This window comes from Parasteatoda tepidariorum, chromosome 3 (genome assembly GCF_043381705.1).
Source record: "Parasteatoda tepidariorum isolate YZ-2023 chromosome 3, CAS_Ptep_4.0, whole genome shotgun sequence".
NCBI classification, from domain to species: Eukaryota; Metazoa; Arthropoda; class Arachnida; order Araneae; family Theridiidae; genus Parasteatoda; species Parasteatoda tepidariorum.
In genome coordinates this window covers 87,307,692-87,329,390 of record NC_092206.1, presented here as the reverse complement: position 1 = coordinate 87,329,390, position 21,699 = coordinate 87,307,692, and the positions used below count along the sequence as shown (strand labels likewise).

General features: G+C 26.5%; 1 protein-coding gene across 1 annotated transcript; it reads right to left on the bottom strand.

Annotated features, from left to right (window-relative positions):
- Positions 1–211: 211 nt before the first annotated feature.
- On the bottom strand, positions 212–21,692 carry LOC107440228 (signal recognition particle 54k). Its single transcript, XM_043045615.2, has 15 exons — positions 21,488–21,692; positions 18,324–18,415; positions 18,079–18,163; positions 16,170–16,274; positions 14,018–14,142; positions 13,788–13,938; positions 12,773–12,832; positions 11,024–11,112; positions 7,010–7,110; positions 6,765–6,851; positions 5,364–5,437; positions 4,812–4,920; positions 3,470–3,640; positions 1,510–1,605; positions 212–627 (listed from the first exon to the last, which is right to left on the bottom strand). The coding sequence occupies exons 1-15, from the start codon at positions 21,563–21,565 to the stop codon at positions 545–547; spliced, it is 1,506 nt and encodes a 501-aa protein (XP_042901549.1). The 5' UTR covers positions 21,566–21,692; the 3' UTR covers positions 212–544.
- Between the last annotated feature and the right edge of the window lie 7 nt (positions 21,693–21,699).

The window sequence follows — 21,699 nt, the reverse complement described above, 5'->3', positions numbered from 1 at the left end:
CTAGTGTTCAACACTTCTGAAGTTTTTTTAATTAAAAAAAAATGAAGTCTAGTCTTTTAAATATATTGTTCTAATTTTTATTTATTGGAGAATATTAAATTCATAGAAGACTTCGGGCATGAAAAAAAAATTTTTTTTTTTCACAGCTCTCTTTCTGGTGCAGCGTTATGTTACTGTTTTTAATTTATTGACTTTAATAACAAAAGACAGATTAAAACCCAAGTGATACTTTTATTGACATTAATGGACTTCTGGCAAATAAGTTATACACAATTTTGGCATATTTACATTTCATTCGTATAAAAAAAGAATTCCTTAATGCATAGTGTCTAATAAGAATTTCTTTTCCTATATTTTTTTACAAGTCATAAAATTGTGTACAAAAGTTTAATGTACAATTGGTAGAAATGGCTGATGAGCATCTACCATAAATAATAATTTTGTAACTATTCTTGAAACCATCACAGACAGTCTCTCTGTTACCATTGTGAGTTACCATTAGGCAACAAAAAGAATGAATTTGGTTTTAGGCATCACAAGAATGTCATTTCCCTGATCTTGCACCCAGGTTATTTGTAGCTGCACCTTGCAGTTGGCGCATCATATTCTGTAGTCCACTGATGCCACCTATAAATATAAAAATGAAACTATTTTATCAGATTTTTTTAAGACAAATGAGGATCAACCATTTTTCCTACAAGTGAAACGAGATAAGAGTGCGATTTAATCTGATCGATAATAATCAAGATATTCGTGCAATCATTTAGAGATTTACATGTTTCAATTTAAAAAAGAAAAAAAATTGCAAATCTCTATGTGATTGCAAGAATGAAATAAATTGCAAGAAATTAAATAATCTTTCCCATCATAGAAAAAATCAATAAATTAAGGAGTCAATTAAAAATATACCTATGGCAAACTAAGAAAAATTTATGGTTAAAAAAATAATTTAAAAAACTAAAATTATTGATGAAATTCTAAAAAAAAGATATACAATTTAAAATAAATATTAAATACAATAATGATTCTAAAATTAACAGTGATAACAAATAAGTTTCCAATCAGAAAATATGATTTTAGTTATTTGTATAGATCACAGACATCAAAACAAGTAATTGGAATTTGAAAAAAATATTGAAACGGCATAGTGATACAAACTTGTATTTATATTTCCCTTTAGTAGAGCATTATCTTTCTTCCATTCTTTTTTTTTGAAAATAAAAAACAAGAACTTTTCCTTTTTAAGAACTGCTGAGAAATTGCAAACGTAATATCTAATTTCAATGAATTTACTTCATAGGTAACTGCTAACTTTGGATTAGAGATATAAAATATTTTGAAGCTAGCATCACACTGGAAACATTTATTATGGTACACACCATTTTTAAAATTATTTGCATAGTAAAATTCAAAGAAAAATTACATATACATGCATATAAAAACATTCATAATAATAAAAAAATAATTGGTTCAACTAATATCTAATAAAATTTTTTTTAAAAAACTTACCCATTTGTTGTAATACTCTAGGATCCATCATTTTTGCCATCTGTTGATTTAATTTATTTATTTGAACGGAGTTAACATTTTTTGCTATATCACCACCTAAAGAAATACAAAATAATAAATTTCAGTCAAGTGAAATGTGAATTTAATAAAGACTTAATTTAATTAAAATGGTTTTACATTCATTTATTTGAATAAAGATAAATTGTAACTTTCATTTTACATTCAGGTTATCTGCTAAATTTAGTTGTTAGATTCATGACTTCAACCTAACACTTTCCATAATTTACACATGTTACATTATTCATGATTTATATTATTACTCAGTATAGCCGAAAGAAGATCTAAACCTGTAACTTTCTCTCTTAAAAAACAATATTGCTTTACGCTTTGCATGTATTTTTATTAAGCGAATCGAAGCAAATACAATAAAAAAGTATACCGAACTACTAAATAAACCGAAAATAAAATAACTCAGCAATTAGTGGTTACAAGCATTCAAATTAGAACATAGATTTAAAATTATTTAATAATGTCTTTTAAGAACATTTTACAAAGCCAAAATTTTTCATCTGATAGAAATTCAGATATGCTATTTTCAAAAGGGGTGTAAACTTAATTTCAAAGAAAGAAAAGTATCAACATTATTCATGAACTAAAAAATTACTATATATATATATAAACAAATAAAAAGATAACATTTCAAACACAAAAATATTAACTTAACACAATTTTTCAAACTTAAATCATTTTTAAATGAGGTTTTACTAAAATTTTAATATTTATCAGGATCAAAACATTTTAGTTGAGTTAATTTTTTGCTTCAGTATTACAAATACAATTTTAATGTAACTACATACAAAAATAAAATATATTAATTATCTGATTATTAAATTATATTGCATTAAGAACTAGAACACTCTTACTACTAAACACAAATACTTAAACTATCCACTCTTTACAGGGATTAGATTTTTTAGATATTGTCTCTCGAATTTCAGCCTTTTTAACGAAAACTCAGATTTTCTAAAAGTTTAGATTATTTTTTTGTTTTATAAATATTCCACTTTTTCTGAAATGTAGTCGTTGCAATTAATTATATTTTCGAAGATAAACAAAAAATTCAAACTACGTTGTAGCTGCTAACCCTTCCGCATTTTTACTCATTTTGTCTATTTTCTCTGTTTTTAAGCGCAAAAAATAAGATTTTCTGTATTTTCACCCTCCCGCCAGATAGCTTGTATTTTCATAATTCAGGCGTAGCTGTTTCTTGCCGCGAAAGCAAACAAAATAAGGGTGAAAATATTTATTACCAGTAGAGTTGGCAGCTATGGAATAGGGAATTGCACTACGTGGTTTTTAAATCACACTAATACAGATTACGATGTGCAATTTTTAGATCCTACAAATATAAGATGTTGTGGGATTTTTTTTTAATCGCATGAATGTGGATCAAGATATGTCATTAATATATCCTGTAAATACAAATTGTGCTCTTAGATTTCATAGATAAACTCCTTAAAAACTGCTTTGCAATGCTAAATTGCACAAATACAGATTCCTTTGTGTGATTTTTAAATCACTCAAATACGGATTACTGTGTGATTTTTAAATCACATGAATACAAACTGCAATTTTATTATCTTTAAATCACGTGAATAAACATCGCGATCTGTGATTTTTTAAACCACACGAATGCTGATCGCGATGTGTCATTTTCAAATCGCACATATATGGATCACCATGTGTCATTTTTAAATCACACAAATGCAGATCATGACGTGCAATTTCTAAATCGTGTGAATACAAATCGTGATGTGTGATGCAGGATTTTCAAATCGCGCAACATTATTAAGGGCCCCAATGGCCAAAATCCATTATGAACTGGAAAGTTTTTATGATAAATTTCGAAAAAAAATAAAATATCTTTTACATTTTCATTTTAGAAAAAGTGATTTAGTACCTTTAAATAAGCCTTTGATGCCACCCATTTTCTTTACCATGGCAGCAAATTTAGTATATTGTGAAAGCAACTCTTGAACGTCTCTCGTAGCAACACCAGCTCCCCTTGCTACCCTTGTAATACGACCTGTTTGTCTAGAAAAAAGCTTTGCTCCTTCCCTGTGATCTAATTCTGTAACAAAAAAATAGAGATAATGTTTTAATATATATTATTATAATTATTTTAAACACTTTTTAAAAAAAAAAATAGTAGAGAGAAATATGGACAATATAGGAAACTTAGAAACAATTTCAACTTATAAATTTTAAACCTTTTTGCTTTCATTATAAAGAGAAAAAACTCTTAGAATAAAACAGTTATGTAATACAAGCTCTGATTCATAAAACCTCTAAAGTTCTGCATATTGATTCCTAAAAATCCTTTTAACTTTTACTAAAAATTACTAATTATTTGAAAAATTCAGATACAGTTAAGGTACAGTGAGAATTAGGCAAATCTAAAATTAATAGTAGCTTTTATCTTCTATTAAAAATATATATATTTAATAAAAGTTGCAGAACTCCTTTCCTTCTATTCAAGTGATTTCAATATAGGATAATTAAATTAGTAGGTTTTTTTGTTTGCTTGAACAAATTAAAGAATTAGTTATAAGTAATTGACGAAAATCTGAAAATTTCTTTTAACTGTTTAATTTCACAATATTTTAAAAAATGCACTGGTGAAAGTCAAAAAATTGTTAGGCGTGTGTAACCTAATTTGAATTCCATCACTATGATACAAATTATCACATTTGATTATATATATATATATATAAATATTGAAATTTTCCAAAATAACAGGCAAAATTTTCTATAAATCTATTTTCCAGAATTAGAACATTAATTCTGGAACTAGGAAAAAAAAATTTTTTTCCTCTTTTTTTTTTAGAAAAATTTTAATTGGCATTCATTACGAATTTATTCTTATCAGCAATGTCAGCATCACGGCTTGAAAAGTCTCAAAATTTTTTAATGCTCTCAAGGAGATATAATCTACAAAACACATGTCTGTATGAAAATATTACATGCCCCCTTAACATCTGTTCTTGTTTCATATAAATGAATGTACCTATTACTAATCTATCAAATATTAACGTTGTATCTACATCAACACTTTAAGGTTAAGAATAAATAAGAGGTGTTAAATATTAAGCATTATTAAAGAAATATTAAGCATGAATGAAGCAAAAAATTCAAGGCCTATTGGATAATATATATTCTGTGTAAATATGCATACATATTGAGGTAAAATCAATAGTGTTCGACCAAAATATATACATATTTCTAATATCAAAGATTCAAACCTCGGTCATTCATGCTGTCCATGATAGTCATCAGCTTTTTTAACCTGGACATGGATTCTTGTTCATTGCCTTTTGTCATGAAATCACTACTAAATCCTGGGATCATATTCTACAATAATAATAAATTACAATAAATAATAATAAATAAGCAATTATTTCTAGTTTGAAAAAGAGGCAAGTGGAGAATAAATTCTTTATTTTTTTTAAAACTATGCCAAATTAAAATTGATTGTTTGGTTAAAATAACACTTAACTGATTCCTACTTGCAGCCTTATTTACCAGCTCAGGGTAAATCATCTTTCATAACAAAGCAAAAATTTTAATTTTCAATAAAATAATTTAATAGTTACTCTATTAGAGAAAACACATAAAATAAAATTCAATACAAAATTATCAATGTTTAAGGGGAGCAGGAGAAAATATGATTAGATTAAGGTTACAATATTTGCATATTGTAAAAATTTAATTTTTATATAACTTTATAATATAAATATTAAAAAATGATTTTAAAAAAAGGAGGGAAATAAAATTACTTATTTCACATTCCTTACCATAATTTGACTGAAAGGTCCCATTTTCATAATATTTTGAAATTGTTCGTACATATCTCTCAATGTAAACTCACCTAAAGTATTAGAAAAAAAAGGTAGGATTTAAATTTTTATAACTACTAAACTAAATGCCATAGAATAAAAATTTCATACTAAAAAATATTTTCTTGAATCTAAAGTTAGCAAATGTCTAATTAGTGTATACTTTTAAGTTTATTAATCCTTTTAACTACTACTTAGTTTTACATTAAGAAATAATAATTTTATTTCAAAATTCCTTTTGTCAAAAAACATTTTATTCCTTAGATAAAGATGCATTTTAAAATAACTAGTTACAATTATGTATGATAAAATATAAACATTAGTACACTTGAAAAGCGTCTTTACACTTAGTACTATTGAAAAGCAGATTAATTGAGAAATTTAATGATAATGCACTAAATAATGTGCTTAGTGAGTATATAAAACAACTGCCACTGCCTTTATACATTTTTACCCAGATTCAAAATTAATTGAAGAGAAGTTCATTAGTAAAACTGTTAATTTTATTTTTAAAAAAATCCTGTTAGTTAGCCAGTCTGTGAGCATTTACATGTATGCTGATATACAGCAATAATTTTCTTTCACATCTGCCTAATCATTAAAAAACTTACTGCAATTTTATTGAAATATAAAATGAAGCTTTAATAAAGACTTCAGTAAGTTATATTAAATCAATCGCTAAAATAAGCTTTTACAAATTTCAGTTAATAAAAAGTAAACCATGAAAAGGTACTATCAAATACTTAAAAAGATAAAAAATTACTTTAAAACACTCAACAAGTTTTAATGCTAGCTGTTAATTTAAAAAAAACTGATACAGCTGTTTCAATAATAATTTTTAAAAAAAAATTAAGTGAAAAAGAAATCATTTTACAGTAAAAATTATCTTTTCATTGAAGTTTATTAAATATTGAATCAAAACAAGAGGTTAGTAGATTTTTAGTAAAATAGCATAAAAGTTGGAGTGCCTTACTTAGCAAATATGGAGAGTTTGCACTTATGAGACTTTATAACAGCTATAAGCTTTAATTTTTATTAGTGATTTTAGCACTTACTGTTAGTGATTAGCATACATTTTATTTGATTAGCATAGATTTTATTAGTGATTTAGCATACTTTTGCACATTTTAGCACAGATCATCATGCAGTACAATCATTTTAGAAATGAAAATGTATCACAATGATAACAAATTGAAAATCTGATCTGATAGATAAGTCACAAAGAAATGGAATATATACTATAAGTCTATAGAAACTATAAAAAATCCTTGGTTCTACACATTTTTTAAAGTTTGCATTTAATAAATCAATTTTAACTGTTAGTTAAAATCGAGCAAAGTAAAAATTATAAAAGCTTACCATGTTTTAATTTTTCTATAAGTTCTTCATTGTCATCTAGTTTCAGTTCATTTACTTTGTCAATTAATCCTTCAATATCTCCCATTCCTAAAATATGAATATTGTTAATCTGTAAAATAAAATTTCAATGCGTAAAATAATATGATGTTTCAACTTAAGGCTTTTTAAAGACTTCATGAGTTAATTCGTGTATAAGTAGTAGCAATGTAGGGAAAAAAGAGTCTGTTAAAAGATTTAGTTTTTACCTAAAAGCTTGCTGACAAAAGGTTTTACTTTAAAAGGTTCGAAATCATCTATATGTTCACCAGTGCCAATAAATATGATAGGACTCTGTGTAGCAGCAACTCTAAAAAGAAATAATAGAAAATTAAAATTCACAAAAAATATTAAATTAGGACTTACATTACAAATATGAAATATTTAAAATATAGATGTAATCAAAATAAAATTAATTTTGAAATGTAATTTTAATCAAAAAATATAAACTGATAATTTATTACTCATCAACTATCAATTTAAATTTATTACACCATTAACACAAGGTACATGCAATATTAAACTTTAATTCTAAGTCAAACAAATCGCTGCCCATCAATAAAAATGCACTTAAAAATTATCTAAACATCATGTCAGTTAAGTTAGAATGCCTTAATTTTTAGCTATATCATGTATTTTATTAAAATATTAATGATAACTTCATAAAACACTTCATATTAAAACAATTCTTAATCTTACAATGCATTTATTAGGATTATATGGCGTTTTGACCCAATGTATGAAAAATAATATTTATTTATTTAGCCGATTATAACTAGTATCCTCAATAGCAGAAATCCTCTAGCAGAACTATTTTGTTTCACCTCAGAATTAAATATGTATATATCACTGTGCCTAAAGTTATATTTTCTTCTCAGATTAAAAAACAGGCCAAAAATATTACTAAGAGAAGAAACAACAATCCTTTTCAATTCCCAAATTTAATAATTGCAAGTTTCAGGACCTAAACAAAAATAGTCTACCAATCTGCAGATATATATAAACAAAAAGAAATGACTTTTAAGAATTTCAGATTATTGACTTTAATTAGCTTTAATATTGAAAAATAATGAATTTAAATGACAAGAAAAATTAGAGAAATAAATTCTTAATTTTCAAAAACTCTACTTGCTAGTTTATAGACTGCATTCAATTATTTAACTTTCAATTAGCCCATTATTCCTTTCATTTAAATGTGTATAATTATTTTTTAAATTAAAAAAAAAAAATTACGTTTTTCATACATAATTTCTGTCTACTGTATATGTGCTAATTTTGCTATACACGTGTTAAATTAACCCTAATTTTTACAATAATATCTGATTGTGTTGTTGTTGTTTCTAACGCCACTTGCCACACTTTCAGGCCTGCTTGGTGAAACCGAGCAAATTTAAGGCAGAGTGTGTATTTCTTGTTTTTTGGTGGCGCCATCTATGGCCAAGAATTCGACTTCTGCCACACCATACGTCNGAAAACCGGAAAAAATCAGTTATCCGGAATCGCGATGGTCCCGATCGTTCCGGATAATCGGTTCTCTACTGTACATGCAATATTAAACTTTAATTTTAAGTCAAACAAATATCACTGCTCATCCATAAAAATGCACTTAAAAATTATTTAAACTTTATGTCAGTTAAGTTAAAATGTCTTAATTTTTTGCTGTATCATGTATTTTATTAAAATATTAATGATGATAACTTCATAAAACACTTCATATGGAAACAATTCTTAATCTTACAATGTATTTATTAGGATTAAGTGGCATTTTGACCCAATGTATGAAAAATAATATTTATTTATTTAGCCTATTATAACCAGTATCCTCAATGCAGTTCTATGAGAACTATTTTGTTTCACATCGGAATTAAATATGTATATATCACTGTGCCTAAAGATATATTTTCTTCTCAGATTAAAAAACAGGCCAAAAATACTACTAAGAGGAGAAACAACAATCATTTTCAAATTCGAAATTTATTAATTGCAATTTGTTTCAGGTCCTAAACAAAAATAGTGTACCAATCTGCAAATATATAAATGAAAAATGATGACTTTAAAAATTTCAGATTATTCACTTTAATTAGCTTCAATTTTGAAAAATAATGAATTTAAATGATAAGAAAAATTTGAGAAATAAATTTTTAATTTTCTAAAACTCGACTTGCTAGTTTATAGACTGTATTCCATTATTTAACTTTCAATTAGCCCATTATTCCTTTCATTCAAAAGTGTGTATACATATATATTTTTTGAAATTGAAACAAATTTGTAAAATTTTTTTATAGGGGAGAGGGGGGAACACGTGAACATGGTATGTTTTACCAATATGGTTTGAAATAAAAAATCTGGAAAAATTTTCAATTGATGGCAGTACTAGTCCTACCTCTCTGAAAAACTTTCAGAGCAATGAGACATTCTGACAATTCTGACATTCTGAAAACATTCTGACAATTTCTTTGTATCAGCTGGTGTTGTATATATTATAATCATTCGCTTCTTCAAGTGAAAGTATAGTATAAATTAACTAATAAACTAAAATTAACTATTGCAGACCATTATATGAACATTCAGGTAAGTTTATGACAATTATTTTTTTTTTACTCAATTAAAAATTCCTTATTTTTCAAGTTAGGTTTAAGAAGAATGATGGGGGCACTTGTGAACAAAACATCTAGGGCAGATGTGAACAGTTCACAAGTGCCCCTACATAGTATTAAGATTATTATCCTCCTGATATTATAAGTTTAAAAAATATGTATGCATTTAAAACTATTATTATTTAATTTTCCATAATTAATTTATAAATTTTTCCTTTAAAAAAATTTCTTTTTATTAAATGGTGGATCGCGCACCACGCAAAATAACTGATACACCTGAGAAAATAGAATTGCTAAAGCTGCAAATGAAAACATAGAAAAATTGAACAAAAAAAAAACATGAAAGAGTATCAGAGAAGAAAGAAAAAGGCCCATTACAAATCCCATGGAACATGAAGTTGCGAAAAACCCAACAACAGAAAAATTATTGTACAGCTGAAAAATTATTTTCTTATTGACAGTACTGTTGTACAATTTAAATTCACATAGTAAGCTACAACCCATTTAGTACAATGCGTATCTATACCTGTTATATTAAAGATTTTTTTTCTTGGAAATATGATGATTGCTCTGTGTTTTTAATCTTGTTCACATATGCCCCAGGCATGTTCACATGTGCCCCCAACAGGGGCACATGTGAACAATTGAAGTCATTTTTCTAAAATATCATAAAGTAAAGAAATATTTTATTGAAAAATCCTAAAAAATTCCATAAGACAAAGAAAAGACTATTTAAACATATGGACTTCTTCACTATGAAAAATTGATGATATTTTTTGAAAAATGAAGAAATAAAAAAATTTGTTCACATGTGTCCCCCTCTCCCCTACATAATTTTTGTCAACAGTATATGTGCTAATTTTGCTATATGCATGTTAAATTAAGCATAATTTCGACAATAATAGTCTATCTGACTGTGTTTGGTTTGCAAATAAATTTACAAAGATCTGTTAATTCTGCTACTCGGGTCGCATCAATTTCAAAGGTCAGGAACTTGAAATGGTCTATAGTTGAGGTTAACCTAACCCGGTGCTATACTTGGCCAGATTTAATATATAATTCTAGTTAAATGGAAATTTTAACAACTTTGAAATTATCTCTTACAAATTAATTTAACTCATAAAACATGCTTTTCTATTCATAAAACAAATGAAGTTTCTAATACCATGTACATGTGATCATCACAATTGCACAAAGTGAATTATACAATGAGTCAATTTTACATTGATTTTGATTTACTGTAATCAATGAATTAAACCAATGGTAGTGAACAATATGATCCTAATGATTGTTAAAAAAACAGAATAGGTCATTCAAATAAATGCACTGTTTAATATCATGTTATCTGAATGTGGCTCAGCTACATCAAATTCAGGATGAAAAAGTTTCATTAACTGAAGGTGACAAAATTAAGCAATGTTGAAAATTTCAGAATCAAAAACAAAAATGGAAATAAAAGAGAATTATAAATCACTAGCTTTATGTTGGAAATATGAAACCCATGTTTACCTTAAGATAAACCTCATAAGGAGATATAATTAGGAAATAAATTTATTAATCAATTGCTGTTAATTATAAATAAAATATGTGTGAAAAAAGTGTTTTTTTAAACAGATATTAACTTACGCACTAAGTGCTCCTCCACCTTTTGCGTGACCATCTAATTTTGTAACTATAACAGCACCTACATCTACTTTATCTTTGAATGCTCTAGCCTAGAAAGAGAAGGAAAGGAAGTTTTAAAAATGTACAAAGTGATAAAATAACAATAAGTTTCATATATTAAAAAATGTTAGCATTTAATGATATAAAACTAAGCAAGACATTAGTACATTTATATGTACCCAGAAGTACACTGCAGGTATTATAAAAATTTCCTTTTAAATTTTGTTTTTGACTGTTGATTTTGTGATTTACAAATGTGTAAAAGAACCCTGAAATGTATAACCAAAATATGCTTAAGAAGCATTTGAAGATATTTTTGAAATTCTGTTATTAATTTCTAATTTTTTTTATTCTTAAACAATAATATTAGCTAATTGTGTGTTTTAGTGTTTAGATTATTTCAATATATAAATTTAAAAAAAAAAAGGAAGAAAAAAAACTTTGCTAAGGAATTCTGCTAACAAATCGACACAAATTTACAAATATAAAACAAAAATTAAAATAGTAATAATGGTAGAAAATTGCTTGCTACTAGAATGTTAATAAATACACACTAATTTTTAAAAAAATGTATTACATAAAATTGAATTAACCAATTTTAAGTATTATTGTCATCGATGAAGCAGTTTCTAGAGTAATTTAATTTGTTAAATGAATATTAACTTTATCATTTCATTTCACTTCTGAATTTTAAAATGTGAGGTTTGGAAATACATTTTTAATATATGAATATCAAAAAGGATTTTTTTTAAAAATGGATAATATTTTGTAAAAACAAATAGTGTCACAAATGTGTAAATCTAATTTTTAATCAATAAGTTATAATATTAGTTGCAAATTACACAATTTTGACTTTAACATATTGCATGTCCATTACTTACATTGTTATAAGTGTCGCTAACAACATTAGATACAATACCTAGATTATATTATAGAGCTAAATTTTTTTAACTTCTTCTTTCCAACAGAATTAAATATTTAATACTATAAGAAATGGAAGTGGTTTCGAGATTTTCCGCTTTCAAATAGCTAACTTCTCTTTATTAGATGCATGAAATGTATACAAACTATCTCGAACAATAAGTAAAGAAGATAATAATTGCAATCTATCAAGATTTGTGTAATTCACAATAATTTTAAAAGTGATTGTCTTCTAGTGTTAAATTGCTAAGAGGATCATATTTGTGCATACAGACAAGTATTTGAATTAGAGCATTGAGTAAACAATTTATTTCATAAAAAAATATGTAAAAGTATTTCAAATTACTTTAATAACTTTTTTAATAAAGTTTAATGTGGTTAATAAAAAATATTGAATCAACAAGTTTATATTATAAACTCACTGAAAATGAAAACTTTTATTTTTACTTTATGGCATTTAATTATTAAATATTAAACATGAAAAAAAAAGTGAAAAGGATCACCTTTGGAGCTTCTGCATAATTACTGTTCCAGGTGTAAGCACATACATTTTTTAACAATGAAAGGTGTAAATAATAATTTTAATTAATCAAGATTTGTAAATTTAAGTTAGAAAATTAAAAATATTTTATTTGAAAAATGACAGTCTTCAAGTGTTGTGTGTGCATGCAATTAGTTAAGAATTCAATTTATTTCCTGTAAATATTCAAAATATATATTTAAAACTATTTTAATAATTTTTTCGATAATTTTAATATAATTTAACAGTAGTAATTAAATAATAATTACCTGTGCTTCACAAGCTTGACCAATTGAAGCATCCATCACGAATATAATATTATCTGGATTCTGTAATTTTAGAGTGAAAAGATTAACTTCTTTATACGAATATATTTCGATGACTTTAACATGTCTAATACAAATAAAATGCATGCAGATACAAAAACAGGTAGTATAGGTTAAAAATACCACAGATTCAGTTTAAATCTAATAACTTTTTTACGAAACAAATATTCTTTTTTTAATTCGCAAAAAAAGAAACTTAATAAAAATATATAAGTTCATATGGCACTAATTAAAAAAATTTTTTTTTCAATGAATGAGCTATGTCACTACTTTATACGAAATAAAAAATTATATTTGTTACATATTAAAAATATGATGTTAAAAAAAAGGGTTTTTTGTAATGATCGCTTTTAATGTATATTTTCAGAATTCTAGTCAAAAATAAATACACGATAGGGAGTGCAAATGAATATTTAAGTGAGAAAAAATCAAAATGCTTTAAATCACAAGTGAAAAAGATAGGGTGAAAAATATCAAAACCAGTTTGATATCCTGATGAAACTCAGTATTTCTTATAGTTAAATTTTAACTATTCTCTATTTTCTTCAGCAAAGAAACAGGCTTTGATGTTTTCAGCCCCACCTATTTCAGTAATGATTTATTAATTTTGTTTCTATTCTTCTTAGCTTAAATGATGTGTACATTTTCTTAAATGTTTATGCTTTATAAACTTCATTTTTGACAAGAATTCTAAAAAATATATATTAGGACTTTAATTATAGAACACTCTATATTTAGCTTCAATTTCTTTCTATTATTGATCCAAAATCTCCATTTCAAATTCTAAAAACTTCAGATTTACTGCTTTTAAGAATGCAAAGCTCAGAATAGGCTAATAGGAAGAAAAAAATAACTATAAAATTTCTTACGTATGAATAAACACGTTAAAAACATTATTAAAAACGTTAAACATTATTAAAAACAAATAGTTTTTATACGATTAGTTTAATAAACTTACCGTAGCATTAGAAACTTGTAACATTTCTTCAAATAATGAATCTTCTTGCTTATGCCTACCACTGGTATCTACAATTATAATTTCAAAACTTTCGTTCTTAAATTTTTCTACACCCTCTTGAGCAATTACAACAGGATCTACTTCTGTATAGCTGCAAAAAAATTTTTTGTAATAACCTCTGTTTACAATTAAAAAACATAATTTAATGCACCCAAGACAGATAAACTTACCTTCCATAGAAAGGTATTCTAGCTTTTGTTGCATTTTGTTTTAATTGATCAAAGGCACCAGCTCTGAAAGTGTCAGCACACACAAGGCAAGTCTTCCATCCTTTTCTTAAATAATAATAAGCTAACTGCAAGAAAAATGTTTGGTTATAGGACAGAAAATGTAGAAATCAAAAAAAAAAAGTAAATATTGTAACTAGAATGAAATTGTGATCAATTTTACATTCGTTATTCAATTTATGAACAGCAAACCATCAGAACAAAATTAAAACAAATTAATAAAATATCTACATTTAATTTACTTACAAACATATGAAACTCTTACATAAAAATTGGATTAAATCTGCATAAAAAAATAGAATTAAAATCATTTTCATAAAAGTAACTTGTATCTTATTTTAAAAATGGTAGCTGATTTTTACTGACAACAGAAGACGCTACTGCAAAATTTTCTATACTTAGAGCTTTATACCATAAAATGAACAAATATGGAGCTGATACACTGTTGAAAAATACTCTGCATTCATAATGATAATTTAATTCGTATTATAACTATATTTGATAAAAGACAATATAAAAAAGCCCATTTAAAAAAAAAACTCTCAGAGCATTTTATTTTTGAACTTTAGGCTAGTGCCTTTCTGGAAAAAAAAAATTGCTCCCATGAAGCAGAGTGTAACGGTGGTAAATTCTGTACAACTTAGTATAGAGTCAAAACACTCAGAGGGTAAAATCGTTATTAAATGAAGAATTTTAAGTTTCTTTTATTTATTATTTTCTTTTTTGAAAGAACACAGCATATACTACAGTGCAATATCTATGGCGTTGAGGGTAACGAAATTCTCTTCACATAACAAAAGAAATACAGTAAAACCTCCGTTAAGCGGACATTTTTGGGAATGAAAGAGTTGTCCGCTTACGGGAAGTGTACCCTAATAACGGAGTTTAACAACTATTAATTGTTTTTAAAATATTTTCACAGATGTAGAAATAATTTACAACAACTATCTACAAGAATATTTATTTAAACTTTAAGAAAGATAGAAAAGAATATATAAACAAGTTTGATATAAATACATAATTCTATACATAGCTACAGATAAATGAATATAATTTTCCTATTAGCATAGATAATCAAGTCAGACGTATGATACCGAATAGGAGCTTTCAGTCCTCAGTTGGTTTCAATTATTAAGTTCACATCCCCTTACAGTGATAGGGAACATGGTTAATACCTTCTTGAAAGTAAACCTCCCACGATTCACAGTTAAGTCATGAGGACCTATGGAGTTGATTATTCACAATTGATCAGCTATCAAGTGTCTGAATAAGTGTTTCATTTGTATGAACACATCAAAGATTATATTTCTGTTCTCCTTTTTACCCCAGCTGCATTAAATATAGTCTTCCAATTGATAAGAAAATTAAAGAAAGTTTCAATGGGGAAAAAGCATTGAGAGTATTTAAAATGTCATTTCAACTTGAGGGGTCTCATAACCTGTGTGGTCCAGTTGAAAAGATCAAAAGATGCCGCTGTCCGGATTATTTCAAGAAGAGCAGTATAATTTTCTCACCTTTCTTTACAACGATAAAGTAAGGTGACAGGAGAAAGATTGATTCTTCAGTAGGGAAATAGCTTAAAAATATTTTTAGTAATGGATAAGGCAAAAAATTTACATGTTTTAAAAATGGCGAAAAGTTGCATCTTTTCGTCATTTTTAAAATACGTAAATTTTTTGCCTCATCTTTTCCCCTTGCAATTTAAAGCAGAAATAGTTTTTTTTCTTTCAAATTTAGAAGAACTAATGTCCGGTTTGAAGAGATAGAAAATAATGTTTCAGGGCCAAAATGATTGTCTGCGTTTGGTTACGTGAGTGTCCGCTTTGTGGAAAATGTACATAGTGGTTTATTTTTAGAGGATTATCGGGGAATTAAAAATATGTAATTAGCAGGAGTGACTATAACAGGAGGTTTAACTATACATAAAAAATAAGAAAAAAAGGAAAATATACTTCTATTGGTGTGAATTAAGGACAGTATATTATTTAAAGAAAAGTAGTGAGTAAAAAAAAAGTTGTAATGGAGTCATACTTTTAAATAATATTTATAACAAAAACTAACACTTGATTAGAACAAAAACAAAATTCTCACTCACTTTAGTACAAGTAGTTGTTTTACCACTTCCTTGAAGACCGACAAACATGATGATATTTGGCTTTCCTTTGGTGGGTTGCCATGCTTTGACTCCAGGATCAACAAGCTAAAAATTTAAGGAAATGCTAATTAAATAATAAGAGTAATAAGAAAAAAAAATTAGCTTACACAATTTATTATGTATAATAATAGAATCTTAAAAGTGAAACAAAGTATAATATATCTTATTTTATTCAGCAAAAGTCTAAAGTTTAAAAAAAAAATAACGGAAAACGATTCTGAAACAATTACAATATTGGCCCACCAATCAATTACGAAATTGCAAATCTAAATTGAAGGTGTTATTTTAAGATTTTAGAATATATATTATAACCAGTATACTACCATCAGTGTTTTCACTACAGCGCGAGAACGCGAGAATCTCGCATATTTTTTTCTTTTCTCGCATTAAAAAATGATTACCGCGAGAAATTCGCGCACTCTGTAAATCAATTTCAAAATTCGCGAAATTCTCGCATTTTGGAAAAAGCTTCGAATTACGTCATTTAGAATAAAATCAGTTTTACTTTTCTTCCTGGATCTTCATTATTTTCAACACTTGCCCCGTTATCTAGCTTCCCTATTTACCAGTAGGTATTGTTCAGAACCTTTTCGAACAACAGAACACAACCCCTCCGAACCACGGAACCCCTTTCAGAACACATTTCTCTGCAACCACGTGTTTACTGTAGGTATGGTTTTTCATATAAGACGTTCAAATTTTTTTATGCACTAATGTAAGATGGACAAATACCTAGTAAAGGCAAAATCTTCTATGATGATGCAGCAAAAATATTCAATGCTTTAAAAAAAAAAGACGTTAAAAATGTATTATAATAAAAGAAATTATTTTTTTTCCAAGTCTATTTGTATTTTTTCAGTTTTTAGAAATCTCACTTAACTTTTTGAAATCTCACCCTGTTTTTGAGAAAGGGTGAGAAATTGTCACCCATTTTTTTTCTATGATGAAAACACTGACCATGCAACTGAAAAATCACCGTAAGTGACAACAAATTCAAATTTGAGTTTTATATATATTAGGCATCTTTATATGGTAAGCTAACTATTGCAAAAAAATTTTTTTCAAAAATATATTTTGTATTATCAGTTTGTTGAAATTCTATTTTAGCTTTTATAGCATTAGCAATAGAAGTTGCCAAGCCACTTTTCTCAAAATCAATCGTGGAGCACTCGTGTTGTTTTTTCAATCGGACAGCAGTATACAGTTTCGCAATTTTTAATGGATAAATAAAGGATGGGATAAATAAAGGAATGGCAAACACCCACTGGTTTTTGAATAAAATCTTGTTTTATTGTCACTTTTGTGATTTTTCATAAATACCATTTCTTTTTTTAATTTTTGAAAATATATCTAAAATGTTTGTAAATATATCTTTATAATTTAAGTGGTATGAAAATGAATATGTATGTCTTGGTATTTTCTAATAACTATTTCTTTCTTTTCTATTTTTTTCATTAAATTATGTTATTAATTATGGGAAAACTTTATTTTTCATGTAGTTACAAAATAGAATATTTTTAACAAAATGGAATATTAATAAATAGAATATTTTAATTTTAACAATAAGGTACAAAAATTTCGAACACATCTCTACAGATTATTTTTTGATGGAAAAAAAATTTGAAATTTTCAGAATTTACACACCACAGCACCAAGCTTGACATTTTTTAAAAGTAAATTTGTCCTTAAACTGATGTTCAACATATATAATTATAAATAATATTTATATAAAATATGGAATTTTTACATTGGAAGTTTTTTAACAGAATACAATATTTAAATTATCACACTTTTACATTAATTTTACACATAAATTTACAATATATAAAATATTTTAATAGTTTCTTACTTTTATTAGCTCTTTAAATACTGCAGACTGAATCATACGCCGCTTGTTCAAACCTGCAGCCATTTCATCAAAATCAATGACAGATCTAAAATATTAGGAACAATAATATTTCAACAAGAGCCCATAAATTAAAAAAAAATATTCTGAGGATTTTGAAGTTTACAAAATAAGATCAATACAACACATTCATTAAAATTAATCAAAACAATAAGTGAAGAATTATGCTTTAACTAAAAAATTTTTACCTGACATTTTCACGAAGTTGTTTGACTAACTTTATATTAACATCTGCTTCTAGTAGTGCTGTACATATTTCCTTTAACATAGAATCCAAAACCTAAAACAAGATAATTTAGATTAATTAAGGCCATGAAATATTTCTAAAATTTATAAAGACAATGAGTAAAAAATTACAAAAACTAGAAATTTTTGTATGCTAATGGTCAATTAAAATATAGGAGTAATTTTAATTGTGAAGATAATAAAAAAATTAATATTCACATTTTAGAATTTAGCATACATAATTAAAGTATTCCCATTTTTTTTAAAGATAAATCAGCAACATTAATAAATGATTATATTGAAATGAATGATTAATTTTTACAAGCATCGTTCTATAGAGAACTAAACCAAATCTAAATATTTTACTATTGAGCTAGAATTAAATTTTTTCAGCAGCACAATACAACTACTCTTGTTTTAAAATATTTTATGAGACTTGATTTGATATAATTTAAACTAGAATTCATAAATTCTTGAACTGTTTAGGGCTGGACTGGAATGACATTCATTCCTCTCCCATTCTGGTTTCGGATTTTCTGAATGTCAACGGATTCATTGATCTGGTCTGACCCCGTCAGACCAGATGGGAATTAGCAACAACAACAACAACAACAGAATTCATAAAGCTAAAATTACTTTAAAAAGTAAACATGAATTAATCTAGATGATTGCCAGAGGTTTAAAATTTACTTTAAAAATATAATTTAGTACAGCAACAAGGTAAGTTTATCACTCTGAATCTGAAAATTGGAGGTCTTTTAATCAGTTGTTAAAATTAATCTTTAACTTCAAAATATTTCATATATACAATACAAGTATTAAATATCCATTACAGGGTGTGTAGCCAAATCTTTCAACAAATATAAGCACCTTTTAAGTAATTTTTAAGCACTTAAAAAATATTTTTAAGCACCATATACATTAACAAAATTATTTTCAGACTTTACATGATTGTGATAAAATAAAAAGTTTCTGACAAAGTACACTTTTCTTGATTATATTAGCCACCATTAAAAGATCAAGAGATTTTTCAGTCCGAAAAATGAGGGTGGAAAATGAAAGCTGCAATTGGGAATAACTAGCGAAATGCAGCTGAGTTGCACATGAGAGTGCTAGAATCTCATCGAACTCAGCTCAGTAGACGCACATGCAGACTCACAAGTATTTCATAAAACATGTAAAATGATTGCCTGTTTCATATGCTATGGGCCGAAATGGATTGTGGTTGAATGCATTGTGAAAACGTTGAATAGAACAATGTGAAAACCACACTTTTTCATAATATGTGCGTAAAAAGTTAACATGGTAAAGAAATAAATCTATTTTTAAAAAAGGGAATATCAACCACTTTCTAAAAATACCCAATGAAAAAAAGCCCCTTTAAGGGCTTTTAAAAAAGAAAATAAGCACTTTTTAAAAACGCTACGCACTATGTATGTTTCGTGAAAAAAAATAACTTTTAAAAACTAAGATAGCTAGACATAAATGCAGTTAAATTTTATTAGGATAAATAATATTTAACTAAATAATATTAAACTTTTTTTTTTTTAACTAATTTATATCAGAGAGAAAGTTTCAATAGAAAAACTTAAAAGTTCTATTTTAAAAGCTGCATCAGCTAATCAATAACTTATGCAACTTCAGAACATTTACATGTTCTCTCAACTGATACAAACATCAAATGAAATACACCCAAGACAACAAAGACTTTGTTTTTAACAAAGAGTAATAAACCATGATTTTTGAGAAACTTTGCCAAGTGTTATGGATTAAGTAAATACAGTTAATTGCGGATAATAATTAAGTAGTAATATGGCCAGTGTAATTTAATATTTATTATATTTATGATTGCATTTTATTCATTTTCATTGTTAGGTGCTTTCATTAAAAACCAATTTTAGGACACTTTAATTTATAACAGTCCCCCTTTCAATCTGAGAATGGTTAGCGAAATAGTTTCGTTTTTAAAAGACCGGAAAGCAACGCTGTGGATAGTTGTTCCCCTCGACCAGAGATGGATTCCTCCAACAGTCCGCAGCCAATAAGCAGAGACCTTTCACAGACCAGTTGAAAATGTTGCGGCGACATGAGAAGTTTTTTTTGTTGAAACATTTATATTATTTTTTCGTCTGGTATGCCTGGGTAGAACGAGCCCTTGTCACAGGGTGGCATTTTTTTCCTCTTTAATTTTCCCTCCCAGGAGGAATATTGTCGACTTCAGATAAATATTTATATTTGATCTAATATTTCTTTTCCCCCTGAAATTTAATTTAATAGTGCCTTAATTTAAATCATGCTTAAGTTACATATGTGTTGATTCTCTATTTATGGCCATGTGCCAATATAAAAATTTTTTTAAGTTGAATATTTCAGTTTTTTTTTTACTTAGAAGCTTAAATCAATCTTATCTCTTCTTTCTTTTATGTTGTAACCTAAGTTTAAATCTCTACGATCACGATGTTAATTTTAAATAATAGATAACACAACACAAGTGAGGTAGCAGATTCCATCATCATTCGCTTTCGTAATATAATATGGGCAATTTTGAAGCTGCTCTTTAAATCTCTTAATACACAGGAACTTAATTCAAATTAATTGAATGAAAGCTTATTTCTCTCCAAGTGGGAGAGAAATCAGATTACATGCTTCAATTGCAATCTCATATAGATGTTTAAAAGACTAATGAGTTATTTACACAGTAGGCTTCTATATTTACAAACATGAGAACACCAAAAATAAAAACACGAATAAAAATATGAAATAATGTTGATTATTGACGAAAAATCGAAAACTAAAACTTTTCTCTAATTAGTCTAAACTTTTTTTTTTTGTTAACTTTTTGTAGTTTTGGAAGAAGAAAAAAATTTAATATAAGCCAATTATAAAGGCATAGAATTATACTTTATTTTGAAAGGAGAACGTAGCAATCAAGGAAATAAATGTAGCATATTGTCCGGACCATAAAAATTGATTGAAAAAGAGAGTAAATGAAAATACAAATAATTATTTAAATTTTCAGTTAAATAATTAAAATATGCAAAAATAGTGTTCAGTAATTAGTGCAAAGAAAAATAAATAAACATTAAAATTTGACGTATCATCAAATGTAAATAAAATCTTGATTAACCTCTTTATTGATAATTGTGGCATTATTCAAAGAACGCAAAGCGTTCGTGATTTTTCGACCCAAATCTGCTAAAACCATTTTTAATTTTGATGTGTATAAGGTTTTATATATATATAAGTGTGAAAATAAACATAAATATTATCATAACATCAGAGCAGAAACATCATCACATCCACTCACTACACGTAGGTAATAAAATGCTGCCATCTCAA